Raw genomic sequence first — 14,097 nt, 5'->3', positions numbered from 1 at the left:
ATTTTTTGTTCTAGTTCTGTGAAAAATGCCAGTGGTAGTTTGATAGGTATGGCATTGAATCTGTAGATTGCTTTGGGTAGTAGAGTCGTTTTCACAATGTTGATTCTTCCAATCCAAGAACATGGTATATCTCTCCATCTATTTGTATCATCTTTAATTTCTTTCATCAGTGTCTTATGATTTTCTGCATACAGATCTTTTGTCTCCTTAGGTAGGTTTATTCCTAGATATTTTATTTTTTTTGTTGCAGTGGTAAATGGGAGTGTTTTCTTAATTTCACTTTCAGATTTTTCATCATTAGTGTATAGGAATGCAAGAGATTTCTGTGCATTAATTTTGTATCCTGCTACTTTACCAAATTCATTGATTAGCTCTAGTAGTTTTCTGGTAGCATCTTTAGGACAGAGTCATGAAACACTTTTTACGTCTTCCAAGAACTTCCACACACTGCTTTGATTATTATAATCTTGAAGTGAACAGGGCAAACATCATTCCTCCCACTTTACGATAAGAAAACTGGTTCAAGATTTTGAATAACTTGCCTGCATACGTCTTCTTTCAGTAAGGGGGAGAGAGGAATGACACTCATCAAACTCCAAGGCAGACTGTGCCTGCCTCCCATATTTGTTTTACCAAAACATATATAGAAGAGTTCTGGCACACATCACATAATTTTTAAGATGGCAACTAGAAGCAAGGTTTGAAAGACATTTTTTGACATCGTAACATTTATTATTTCAACTCTAAGCTCAGACAGAGCCCATAAGGAATTTCTCATTTGGTTCAGCCAAATAATGGAAAAACGAGTGCTAATTTTCATTACTGACATACAGTGAACCAAAATGAATATTTTACATTTACTATTAAAGATCAAGGTGAATTAGCTGTACAATGAGAACTCTGAGTACGAAAATAGCTTTGCCATCAAAAAGCCATCCAGATCAGGATTGTTACGGAAATGCACCAGCTTTAGGCACAGACAGCATTGGTGTAGAGGTCACAGCATTTAGCAAGGGCTATGGCACTGAACTCTTTATCTTCCCAGGGACCAGGAAAAGAAGGAGGGTTGGTGCCATTCAGAGAGGTACTGAAATGAAAAGCCAGAGAGATACATAGTGGGTCAGATAAAAACAATGCAACAAGATGTATCAATAAGTTCTACCAAGCAGGTGAAAACAAAAACAGAAACTTATTAATGAATCCAATCACAATGACCAAATATTGGACTGGCCGAAATGTTCTTTCGGTTTGTTCCATAAGATGGCTCTAGTAGCACTTAGTTGTCTTTAACTTCATTCGAAACAATTGTATTAGATTGTATTGTGACAGCTGTCATATCAGCATGCAATTAAAAAAAAGAACTTATCAAAATTGGTGAATTTTTGTGTAGCCATTTTAATATTGAAGATGGAAGAAAAAAGCAACATTTCAGCATATTATGCTGTATTATTTCAAGAAAGGTAAATGTAACTGAAATGCAAAAAAAAAAAAAAACGATTTGTGCAGTGTATGGAGAAGGTGCTGTGACTGATCGAACGTGTCAAAAGTGGTTTGCAAAGTTCCATGCTGGAGATTTCTCGCTGGACGATGCTCCACGGTTGGGTAGACCAGCTGAAGTTGACAGTGATGAAATCGAGATATTGAGAACAATCAACGTTATACCACGTAGTAGATAGCTGACATACTCAAAATATCCAAATCAAGCATTGAAAATCATTTGCCCCAGCTTGGTCATGTTAATTGCTTTGATGTTTGGGTTCCACATAAGTTAAGCGAAAAAAACCTTCTTTACCGTATTTCTGCATGCGATTCTCTAATTAAATGTAACGAAAACGTTCTGTTTTTAAAACTAATTGTAACGGGTGATGAAAAGTGGATACTGTACAGTAATGTGGAATGGAAGAGATTGTGGGGCAAGCGAAATGAACCACCACCAACCACATCAAAGGCTGGTCTTCATCCAAAGAAGGTGATGTTGTGTATATGGTGGGATTGGAAGGGAGTCCTCTATTATGAGCTCCTTCCAGAAAACCAAACAATTAATTGCAACAAGTACTGCTCCCAATTAGACCAACTGAAAGCAGCACTCGAAGAAAAGCATCCAGAACTAGTCAGCAGAAAATGCATAATCTTCCATTAGGGTACGGCAAGACCACATGTTTCTTTGATGACCACGCAAAAACTGTTACAGCTTGGCTGGGAAGTTCTGATTCATCCGCCATATTCACCAGACAATTGCACCTCTGGATTTCCATTCATTTCAGTCTTTACAAAATTCTCTTAATGGAAAAAATTTCAATTCCCCGGAAGACTATAAAAGGCACCTGGGACCGTTCTTTGCTCAAAAAGATAAAAAGTTTTGGGAAGACGGAATTATGAAGCTGCCTGAAAAATGGCAGAAGGCAGTGGAACAAAACAGTGAATACGTTGTTCAAATAAAGTTCTTGGTGAAAATGGAAAATGTGTCTTTTATTTTTACTTCAAAACTGAAGGAACTTTTTGGCCAACCAATAAATAGGACAGAATTAAGTGTATTTTCTCATTCATGCCCAAGATAGTACTAGCAAGAAATCCTATACAATGTGTCTGCTTCTCTGTCCAGTTCATAACCATAGTCTTTTGGGGAATTTCCTGTCCAAACATCACTGAAGCAACATTTATGCCTTGTAATGATTTAGAACTGAATTTATTCTAAATAGTGAGATGGTACTCCAAAGCCACTTTCCTCTTGATAAAGGAAAACAGCTCAGGCTTGGTGTGTATGTAAATATGTATATGTGTTTCAGTTTTACGGAGGTATAATTGACAAATAAAATTGTAATATATAGAGAGTGTACAACGTGATGATTTGACATATGCATATACTGTGAAAGGATTCCCAACATTGAGTTAACACATCCATCACCTCACATATTTACTTTTTTTTTTTTTTTTGGTGAGAACACTTAAGTTCTATTCTCTTAGCAAATCTCAACTATATAATACAGTATTATCAACTATAGCCACCATGTTATACATTAGGTCCTCAAACCTATTGATCTTATATCTGAAAGTTTGTACTATTATACCAGCTTCTCCCTATTCCCCTATGCCCCAGCCCTAACCACCATTCTATGGGGTTTTTTTTTTTTTTGTTATTTTTTTTTGGATTCTGCATATAAGTGAGACCATGCAGTATCTGCCTTTGTCTGGCTTATTTCACTTAGTGTAATTGTTCATCCACATTGTTGCAAATAGCAGGATTTCCTTCTTTTGTAAGGATGACTAACATTCCATTGTATACATACACAATATTTTCTTTATCCATTCATCTGCTAGTGGACACATAGGTTGTTTGCATACCATGGCTACTGTTAATAATGCTGCAGTGAACATGGGAGTGCAGGTAGTGACTTTGTTTCCTTTGGATATATACCCAGAAGTAAGATTGCTGGATCATATGGTAGTAGTTCTATTTTTAATTTCTTCAGGAACCTCCATAGTGACTGTACCATTTTCCATTTCCACTAAGAGTGTATAAGGGTTTCCTTTTCTGCACATCGTTGCCAGCATTTGCTATCACTTGTCTTTTTTATGACAGCCATCCTAACCGGTGTAAGGTGATATCTCATTGAGGTTTTTATTTGTATTTCCTTGCTAGTTAGTGATATCGAGCACCTTTTCATGTACCTGTTGGCCATTTGGTTGAGTTCTTTGGAAAAATGTCTATTCAAACCCTTTGCTCATTTTTAAATTGGATTACTTGGATTTTTTGCTATTGAGCTGTATAAGTGCTTTGTATATTTTGGATATTAATTCCTTACTGGATATATGGTTTGTAAGTATTTTCTCCCATTCTGTAGGTTGACTTTTCATTTTGTTGATGGTTTCTTTTGCTGTGCAGAAGCTTTTTAGTTTGATGAAGTCCCAATTGTTTTTTGTTTTTTGCTTTTTAAAATTTTTATTAGTTTTTGGCTGTGTTCGTTCTTTGCTGCTGTGTGCAGGCTTTCTCTAGCTGCAGCAAGCAGGGGCTACTCTTTGTTGTGGCACATGGGCTTCTCACTGCAGTGGCTTCTCCTGCTGCGGAGCATGGGCTCTAGGCGCGCGGGCTTCAGCAGTTGCGATGTGTGGGCTCAGTAGTTGCGGCTCGAGGGCTCTAGAGTGCAGGCTCAGTAGTTGTGGCTCACAGGCTTAGTTGCTCCACAGCATGTGGGATCTTCCTGAACCAGGGATCGAACCCATGTCCCCTGCATTGGCAGGAGGATTCTTAATCACTGTGCCACCAGAGAAGTCCCCCAATTGTTTATTTTTGGTTTTGTTGCCTTTGCTTTTGGTTTCAAGTCCAAAAAATCATTGCCAAGACCAATGTCAAGGAGCTTACTTCCTACATTTTCTTCAAGGATTTTCAAGGTTTCAGGTCTTATGTTAAAGTCTTTAATCCGTTTTGAGTTGATTTTTGTATATGGTGTAAGACAGGAGTCCAGTTTCATTCTCCTACAGGTGGATATACAGTTTTGCTAATGCCATTTATTGAAAAGACTACCCTTTCCCCCATTGTATATTCTTGGCTCCTTTGTTGAAAACATGGGTTTATTTCTGGGCTCTCTATTCTGTCTGATTGATCTGTGTGTTTATTTATTTTTTTTTTTGTGGTATGCAGGCCTCTCACTGTTATGGCCTCTCCCGTTGTGGAGCACAGGCTCCGGACACGCAGGCTCAGTGGCCATGGCTCACGGGCCCAGCTGCTCCGTGGCATGTGGGATCTTCCCAGACCGGGGCACGAACCCGTGTCCCCTGCATCAGCAGGCGGACTCTCAACCACTGCGCCACCAGGGAAGCCCTGTGTGCTTATTTTTAAGTCAGTACCATACTGTTTTGATTACTACAGCTTTGTAATATAGTTTAAAATCAAGACGTGTGATGCCTTTAGGTTTGTTCTTCTTTCTCAAGATTGCTTTGGCTATTCGGGGTCTTTTGTGGTTCCATATGAATTTTAGAATTGTTTTTTCTATTTCTATGAAAAATGCCATTGGAATTTTAATAGGGATTGCATTGAATCTGTAGATCACCTTAGGTAGTATGAACACTTTAATAATATTAATTCTTCTAATCCATAAACATGGAGTATATTTCCATTTATTTATCCCTTCCACTTTTCATCAATTTTTTTTATAGTTTTCAGTGTACAGATCTTTCCTCTCCTTGATTACATTTATTCCTAAGTATTTTATTCTTTTTGATGCTATTGTAAATGGGATTCTTTCATTAATTTCTCTTTCCAATAGTTCATTGTTATTGTATAGAAACACAAATGATTTTTGTATGTTTATTTTGTATCCTGCAACTTACTGAATTTGTTTATCAGTACTAACAGTTTCTTGGTGGAGCCTTTAGGATTTTCTATGTATAAGATCATGTCATCTGCAGACAGAGACAGTTTTACTTCTTTTCTGATTTGGGTGCCTTTTATTTCTTTTCCTTGACTAATTGCTCTGGCTATGATTTCCAATACTATGTTGATTAAAAGTGGTGAGTGTGGTAATTCTTGTCTTATTCCTGATCTTAGAGGAAAAGTGTTCAGCTTTTCACAATTCAGTATGATGTTAGCTGTGGGCTTGTCATATATGGCCTTTATTATGTTGAGATACATTCCTTCTACATCCAATTTGTTGAGAGTTTTATCATGTAAGGATGTTGAATTTTGTCAAATGCTTTTTCTGCATCTATTGAAATGATTATATGGTTTTTATCTTTCATTTTATTACAGTGGTATATCACATTTATTGATTTCTGTATGTTGAGCCATCCTTGCATCCCAGGAATAAATCTCACTTGATCATGGTGTATGACCTTTTTAATGTACTGTTGAATTTGGTTTGCTAATTTTTTGTTGAGGATTTTTGCATCTATGTTCATCAAGAATACTGGCCTGTAATTTTTTCTTATAGTGTCCCTGTCTGGCTTTGGCAACAGGTAATTCTGGCCTCATAAAATGAATTTGGAAGTGTTCACTCCTTTTATGTTTTTTTGAAAAGTTTGAGAAGATTGGTATTAATTATTCTTTAACTGTTTGGAAGAATTCACCAGTGAATCTGTCTAGTCCTGGGCTTTTTTTGTTGGGAGGTTTTTGATTACTGATTCAATCTCCTTACTAGTAATCATTCTGTTCAGATTTTCTATTTTTTTATGATTCAGTCTCAGTCAGTTGTATATTTCTAGGAATTTATCCATTTCTTCTATGTTATCTAATTTGTTGGGATATAATTTTCCATAGTAGTTTCTCAAAATCCTTAGTATTTCTGTCTTATTAATTGTAATACCTCCTTTTTCATTTCTGACTTTGAGTCTTCTCTTTTTCTTAGCTTAGCTAAACATGTGTCTATTTTGTCTGTCTTTTAAGACAAATGGCTCTTAGTTTCCTTGAACTTTTCTGTTGTCTGTTTTTGCCTCTATTTCATTAGTTTCTGCTCTGATCTTTGTTATTTCCCTTCTTCTATAACTTTGGACTTAGTTTGTTTTTCTTTTTCTTGAGGTGTTAAATTAGGTTGTTTGAGATCTTTCTTTTTTTCTTAACGTAGGTGTTTATCAATATAAACTCCCCTCTTTGAACTGCTTTTGCTGCATCTCATAAGTTTTGGTATATTGTGTTTCCATTTTCATTTGTCTCAAGATATTTTTTCAAGTTTTTTCCCCCAGTTTTATTGAGATATTATTGACATATAACACTGTATAAAGTGTGCAATATAATGATTTGATATAGGTATATATTGTGAGATGATTACCACAATAAGTTTAGTTAACATCCATCAACTCACACAGTTACAGATTTTTCCTTGTGGTGAGTAAAGATATTTTATTTCTCTTTTGATTTCATTTTTGACCCATTGTTCAGGAGCATGTTGTTTAATGTCCATATATATATGAATTTATCAGGTTTTTTCTTGTTACTCATTTCTAGTTTAATACTATTGTGGTCAGAAAAGACATTTGATATAATTTCAGTCTTCTTAAATATATTAAGACTTGCTTTGTAGTCTAACATAATTTCCATGTGTACTTGAGAAGAATGTGTATTCTGCTGTTGTTGGATGGACTGTTCTGTAAATGTTGTCGGGTCCATCTGGTCTAACATGTAGTTTAAGTCCGATGTTTCCTTGTTGATTTTCTGTCTGGATGATCTATCTGTTGTTGAAAGTGGAATGCTGAAGTCCTCTACTATTATTGTATTGTTGCCTCTTCAGATCTGTTAATATTTGCTTTATATATTTAGGTGCTCCATGTTGGGTACATAAAAATTTACAGTTGTTACATCCTCTTGATGAATTGACCCCTTTATTACTATATAATGACCTTCTTTGTTTCTCATTACTGTTTTGGCTTAAAGTCTATTTTGTGTGATATAAGTATAGCTACCTCTGCTTGTCTGAAAAACTCTCTCTCCTTCAAGTCTGAAGGACAACTTTGCCAGGTAAAAGCATTACCAAGCATTGGTTGGTAGTTTTTTTCTTTTTAGTATATCATCCCACTTTTTTTCTGGACTGTAAAGTTTCTGCAGAAAAATCTGCTGATGGTCTTATGGGAGCTCCCTTGTATATAACAAGTTGCTTTTCTCTTGCTGCCTTTATCTATGCTTTCTTTGTCTTAGTTTTGACAGTTTAATTATAATGTGTCTCAGTGTGGGTCTCTTTAGTGTCCCAAAGAGGAGAATTGCAGGCAGCATCTAGATGCAGGCTGATTAGAAGCTGGACCCTCAGGCACCAGCTGGAAAGTATGCAGTCAAACCCCTTCCAGGGAAAGAGTGGGAGATGGACATTTTTGACTGCTTCCTCTACACTGAGCCTTGTGGGGCAGGCGGAGGGTGGTGGGGAGGTAGGCATAGTAGAGTCTTAAAAATTGGAGCACTAGATGTTCAGTCTAAACCCTTCACTGCTTAGGGATAAGCTTAGAGTTGGGAGTTTCCTTCCATTATATGGTGCTGTGCCAGGGGTGGGTTTTATGATGAGACTGTTTCTCAGCCTTTCCTACCCAATTCAATGTGGGTATTTTCTCAGTTATAGGAGTCATTCAGCTAGTTTCTGGATTTTGCTTAGAGGGAATTACTCCATGTGTAGCTGTACATTTGGTGCATCCATAGGAAGAGGGAAATTTAAGCCTCCTTTGTTGTTATCTTGGTCTGGAGTCACTCCAAATATATTTAGCAGGAATGAACTGGACAAAAACATTATCTCTTTCAGATTTTAGACACTAATGATGCTTAGGATGTGACTTTAGGCAAAAAGTCAGTTTCTGTTTTGAAGGCAGAAATGACCAGGAAAGAGTATTCTACTAATTTTTTAGTGAAGCTCAGTGATGTAAAGACAACTCATCATTAAACACAAATTAGCAATTTTCACTTCATTCATTTACTTTAGACTATGCTTACAATGACATCCACTGAACTTCCCCAAGAACATAGGAGTCATAACTATGCCAGACCAATGATCTATCCAGTTTATAATTCATCTTTAATAGTACAGCAAAAGGATTATTTTTTTCAGAGGATGTTGGTTGCTTTCTCTGGTGAAAACCTCCAAACACAGGAGGGTAATGTCTGTTAACTTGCCATAGTAAACTGTTAAGGAGCTGGTATCCAAACATCTACCTATATACTGAACAGATCATTTACTTAATGACAACTTCCAAATCTATCTCCAGTTCTTTTTTCTCTCCTGAACTTCAGACCCAAGTTGGTTTGTGAGTTGCTTAACTTGATGGTCCCACAGGTACCTCCAAGTCAACATATCCACCTGAATTAAGCCATAATCTCTCCCCTTTACTCTCATTCCTGGAACTAGTCCTCTTCCTGTCAGTGAATGAATGGCATCCCTCAGACCCACTTGCCCAAGCCGGAAAGGGTACAGTCATCCTTATCCTGCCCTTCACTTCAATAACCAATCCTATTGATTCTCCTTGTTCTAGTGCATCTTCATCCTCACAACTACTTAGTATCAGCTCTCATCATCTCTTACTTGGGAGTATTACAGCAATGTGTTTATTGATCTCCCTGACATCCAAATGGCTACCAGCATGATCTTTTGAAAAAACATACCAGTGTTAAGAATTCTATAAGTCAAAGTCTAAATTCCTTACCATTTCACACAAGGCCTTATAAGATCTTTCAGCCTCATCTCTCAGAACTCTCTTCATTCACCCATATATCACTACTAATATACACATCTTTTGCTTTTGAAGAACCAAACATTCTAGTCCCTCAAATCTTTCATTTTGTGTGTCCTGTAACTAGTTCTTTCAGCTTAATGATATACTCTCTTTTTTTCAACTGACTTCTTTCAGTGTTTTTTCTTTATCTTTGATTTTCTATAATTTCAAAATATGCTTAAGTATAGTTTTCTTGGCATTTATGCTGCTTGGTGTTTTCTGAGCTTCCTGGATCTGTGGTTTGGTGTCTGACATTAATTTGGAGAAATTCTCAGTCATAATTGTCTCAAATATTTCTTCTGTTCTTCTCTTGGTATACACATTATGTGTATGTTACACCTTTGTATTTGTCCCACAATCCTTGGATGCTCCATTCTGGTTTTTTTTTTTTTTTCAGTCTTTGTTCTCTTTCCTTTTCAGTTTTGAAGACTTCTATTGATATATCTTCAAGCTAGGAGTTCTTTCCTCAGAGGTGTTTAGTCTACTAGTAAGCCATCAAAGACATTCTTCATTTCTGTTACAGTGTTTTTTGATCTGTAGCATTTCTTTTTGGTTCTTTCCTGGGATTCCTATATCTCTGTACTTACATTGCCCATCTGTTCTTGCTTGCTGTCTACTTTATCCATTAGAGCCCTTAGCACATAAATCATAGTTGTTTGAAATTCCCACTCTGATAAATCAAAATCTCTGCCATGTCTGGTTTTGATGCTTGCTCTATCTCCTCAAATTGTGTTTTTTGCCTTTTAGCAGGCCTTGTACTTTCTTCTTGATAACTGGACATGATGTACCCAAAAAAGGAACTGCTGTAAATAGGCCTTAGTAATGTGGTGGTGAGGTGTGGGGAAGGCGAAGCATTCTGTAGTCCTATGATTAGGTCTCAGGCTTTTAGCGAGCCTGTGCCTCTGCACTGTGAATTTCACTAGTGTTCCTCAGTTTTTCCTCCCCCTTTAAGTGGGATAGGATGGTTAGAGTGGGCTTTAGTTGGGTATTTCCCTACTTCCAGGTCAGGTAGGCTCTGATAATACCCCAGCTGGTTAGGTTCTGGTTAACTAGTTTCTCCTGAGGGCAGGCCTTGTTTAAAAAAACGGAGTGCTCTGGTGTATTTCAAAATGGCTCCTTTTCCCCTCCCCCTGCCAGAAGAATGAGGGGATTTTGCCTGATATTTACTGTGAGAACTTGGTCTAGCTCCCGGAGGTAAAACTCCCCAAAGTGTAGGGTTGCCCCCTATAACTGGGTCCCCCCAGAGTTTTTAACATCCAGACCTGTCCTCACTGAGGCGCCAGCAATTAGTTTCAGGTTTTCCTGCCCCAGCACAGGATTCTGTGGCAGTTTCCGCTCATGAGTCTGCTCCAGTAAGCCATGTGTTTGCCTGTCTGTCTCTCCAATCTTCAGGTCAGCAGTTTGCCCTGTGTCTCTTACAGATCCAAGAAGAGTTATTGATTTTTCAGACTGTTCAGTTTTTTTCTTATTGTTACGATGGAGTGGTGACTTCTGAGCTCCTTACATGCCGAACCAGAAAACTATTCTAATAATATCCCAGAAATTGGTAAACAAGTTCATTTTTACACTATCTGAATGCATCATGATTTTATCAATTCAAGTTTATCCTCTCTCAGTCTTCATTTCTGTCTGAAGAAGGCTGTAAGTTTTTAGTCACTTAGGACCATTGCCAAGTCTTCACCTACACCTTATCTATGTTCCAATCACAATAAATACATCACTTCTGATCAGGGAAACCACCCTCTTTTACTTCCCCTCACCCTCCACTTCTCAGTGCCCCAGCAATACAGGTAAAATCTGTCACTTGTCCATGCTAGAGCTAATAGTGAGTATGCATCTAATAAGAGAAAAGAACGGAGATCTAGACCACCACAAATACCTGTCTCCCTTCTTATACACTCTATTCAGCATCCATGTGATTACCCTCAAGACCTTACTTCTCCCCACTCCCAGAAGACTCCTGAGTGGAGGAAAGCATAGAGGAGGAGGGGGCAGGGATCCCAGTGCTCACTCACCTCCGAAAGAGCTCTCTGCAGCACACATAGGTCTCATAGGTTCGATTGGTGAAACTTGTGTTTAGGAAGGAGACACAGTCAGTTTCAGCTCCCCTGGGGACATAGAGGATTCCTGGGTAAAGGAGACAGAGATGCTAAGGGGAAGCTTTTACACATGTTCCTTAAGGCTCTTAATTCTTTGGGTATAAACTGAGAACACTGTAGATTTGGTGCCTTTTCTATGCATATGTGAGATGGAGAGTTAAAACAATATTCTGAGACTAAGCTGAGACACTTACCTGCCACACAAGCGCTGATAAGGGATACACAGGCCCCTGTGAAGAGGGCACTGACCACAACCTTGGACAAGTCACTCTTCCGGTGGGGCACCATTGATGCTGCGGACAACACAACAAAATAATTCAATCTCTTCCCCACAAGGCAATTAGGCATACCCCATGAAACCCCATTAGAAGAATGCTGAGGATCAAAATGCAGCAGATGAATAGCATTCTTACCACCAACCACCAGAGGCTGGACAGTGGTACCCTAAGAAGTGTGTATATTCATTAGTCCTAAGGGGTCACTAACTTAGACATTCCCCAGGTCAAGGATTGTGTGTCTGACCCTAACTATTTAGTGGTTCTGTGAATATTCCCAAGATATATCTGAATTAAGCAAAGCCCTGGGTTGCTCCAGACAGGTGAAAATGCCTTGGGTGTTCACTAGTTGAAATCTGCATTCTTAACCTGGACAGAATTAGACAGACTATTTTGAGCCAGAGAAATAAGGAGGGCAACATTCACCTAAGCCTTAGTCACATGATGCATATCCCACTACTGGAGGACAAGCTCACAATCACATTGTAATCAGGCATCAGAATTAGAATACAGGGACTTTCCTGGGGGCGCAGTGGTTAAGAATCCGCCTGCCAATGCAGGGGACACAGGTTCGAGCCCTGGTCCGGGAAGATCCCACATGCCGCGGAGCAACTAAGTCTGTGCACCACAACTACTGAACCTGCACTCTAGAGCCCACAAGCCACAACTACTGAAGCCTGCACACCTAGAGCCCATGCTCAGCAACAAAGAGAAGCCACCAAAAGGAGAAGCCCGCGCACCACAATGAAGAGTAGCCCCCGCTCACTGCAACTAGAGAAAGCCTGTGCACGGCAATGAAGACCCAACACAGCCAAAAATAAATAAATAAATATTTTTAAAAAAAGAATTAGAGGGCTTCCCTGGTGGCGCAGTGGTTAAGAATCCGCCTGCCAATGCAGGGGACACGGGTTCAAGCCCTGGTCCGGGGAGATCCCACATGCCGCGGAGCAACTAAGCCCATGTGCCACAACTACTGAACCTGCGCTCTAGAGCCCGTGAGCCACAACTACTGAGCCCACGCGCCACATTTACTGAAGCTTGCGCACTCTAGAGCCCGTGCTCTGCAACAAGAGAAGCTACCACAGTGAGAAGCCCGCTCACCGCAATGAAGAGTAGCCCCTGCTCGCAGCAACTAGAGAAAGCCCGCGCACAGCAACAAAGACCCAACACAGCCAAAACTAATAAATAAATAAACAAAAATAATAAAATAAATAAATAAATACATTTATAAAAAAAAGAATTAGAATACAGACAAGTGTTTAACAGAAGGGAAAAAGATAAACTGAAAGGAAATTGTTTTACCTCTAAATTGATCGATCAGCTACCAAGTGAATCAACTTAATGATTCTAGCCCAGAATATGAGTGCCATAAAAAATGGACACACTGAGCTGTATTTTTCTTACACTTTATTTCTCACTTGGATCTTCCAAACTCTTGGAATCCCCTGCCTTCAAGGACAATCCCACTTTCCTCATATTATTTCCTCCAGCCATCACCATTCAGCAAGATTTTCAGCAATCTAATTGTATCTATGTATGCTTCACATACTCACTCCTCCCACACCTGGTGACTTGTAGCTTTTAATGCAACACTTCACACCACTTGCTCTAATTATCTATCTGCCTTACGTGTCTGCTGCTTTTATTTGTCCTTTGATTCCTTGTGCAATGCTTAATTCTGTGAAGTCAACTGGTGCGCAGCATAATTTCAGAAAGTACCTTCACTACTGAATAAAAAACAAAATACCTTTACTATATATGCACTATGTCCATTTAATTCTAATTATCTATCTGCCTTATGTGTCTGCTGCTTTCATTTGTCCTTTGATTCCTTGTGCAATGCTTAATTCTGTGACGTCAACTGGTGTGCAGCATAATTTCAGAAAGTACCTTCACTACTGAATAAAAAACAAAATACCTTTACTATATATGCACTATGTCCATTTAATGGCAAAATAAAAATAATATCATTATAGTCTTCCTCATAGGGAAAATAAAAATAAAATTGGTCTTTTGGGCCTCCATCTGAAACGGAAAAAAATGGCAGAAGTTGAGACTGCAAACCCAGCCTGGGCTTCATGAATAGTCAGGTAGCATGATTACCTTAACTCCAAATTAACTTTCACCTGAGAGGCCCATTTCACATCAGCTTCTCTATCTGGTCTCAACTCATACTGAAGCACCAGGAGTGCCCACTACAGATGCTGGGAACTGGCTGGCATATTGGGTAGCTGGGAAAATGAATTAACTCACTCAAGCCTCCCAGTGTGATTCCTATGGAACTAAGATTGGCAAATCCACAGAGTGAAAATGTTGTAATGATTTCAGCTCTCACCTAGGGAAAACAAAAATAAATAAGTACACTCAGTCCTATATGTGCAGTCGTATAATCATGATAGACGTTCCAGAGTACTTAGAACCCCCAATCTTGTGTGTGCTACTCTAAGGAATATGGAAAGGATGCTCAGAAAACAATCGCTTCATGAGTTATTATAGGGATAATGATATGGAACCACCATGGCCTCTTTACCCAGTGCTCTTCTTGT

The 14,097-nt window shown here is 38.7% G+C and overlaps 1 protein-coding gene across 1 annotated transcript in view; it reads right to left on the bottom strand.

The window, feature by feature from the left end:
• Positions 1–710: 710 nt before the first annotated feature.
• The window catches only part of SLC28A2 (solute carrier family 28 member 2), a 103,350-nt gene continuing 89,963 nt past the window's right edge, over positions 711–14,097 (bottom strand). The window contains exons 25-28 of the mRNA XM_027084186.1: positions 13,805–13,886; positions 11,471–11,569; positions 11,193–11,304; positions 711–1,087 (exon numbers count right to left, since the gene is read on the bottom strand). Coding sequence (XP_026939987.1) covers positions 970–1,087; positions 11,193–11,304; positions 11,471–11,569; positions 13,805–13,886 — 411 coding nt within the window. The 3' untranslated portion in view covers positions 711–969. The remainder of the gene's footprint in view (positions 1,088–11,192; positions 11,305–11,470; positions 11,570–13,804; positions 13,887–14,097) is intronic.

This window comes from Aethalodelphis obliquidens, unplaced genomic scaffold (assembly GCF_003676395.1).
Source record: "Aethalodelphis obliquidens isolate GAN/ISIS:26980383/991018 unplaced genomic scaffold, ASM367639v1 scaffold51, whole genome shotgun sequence".
NCBI lineage: Eukaryota > Metazoa > Chordata > Mammalia > Artiodactyla > Delphinidae > Aethalodelphis > Aethalodelphis obliquidens.
This window is presented reverse-complemented; position numbering and strand designations above follow the sequence as displayed.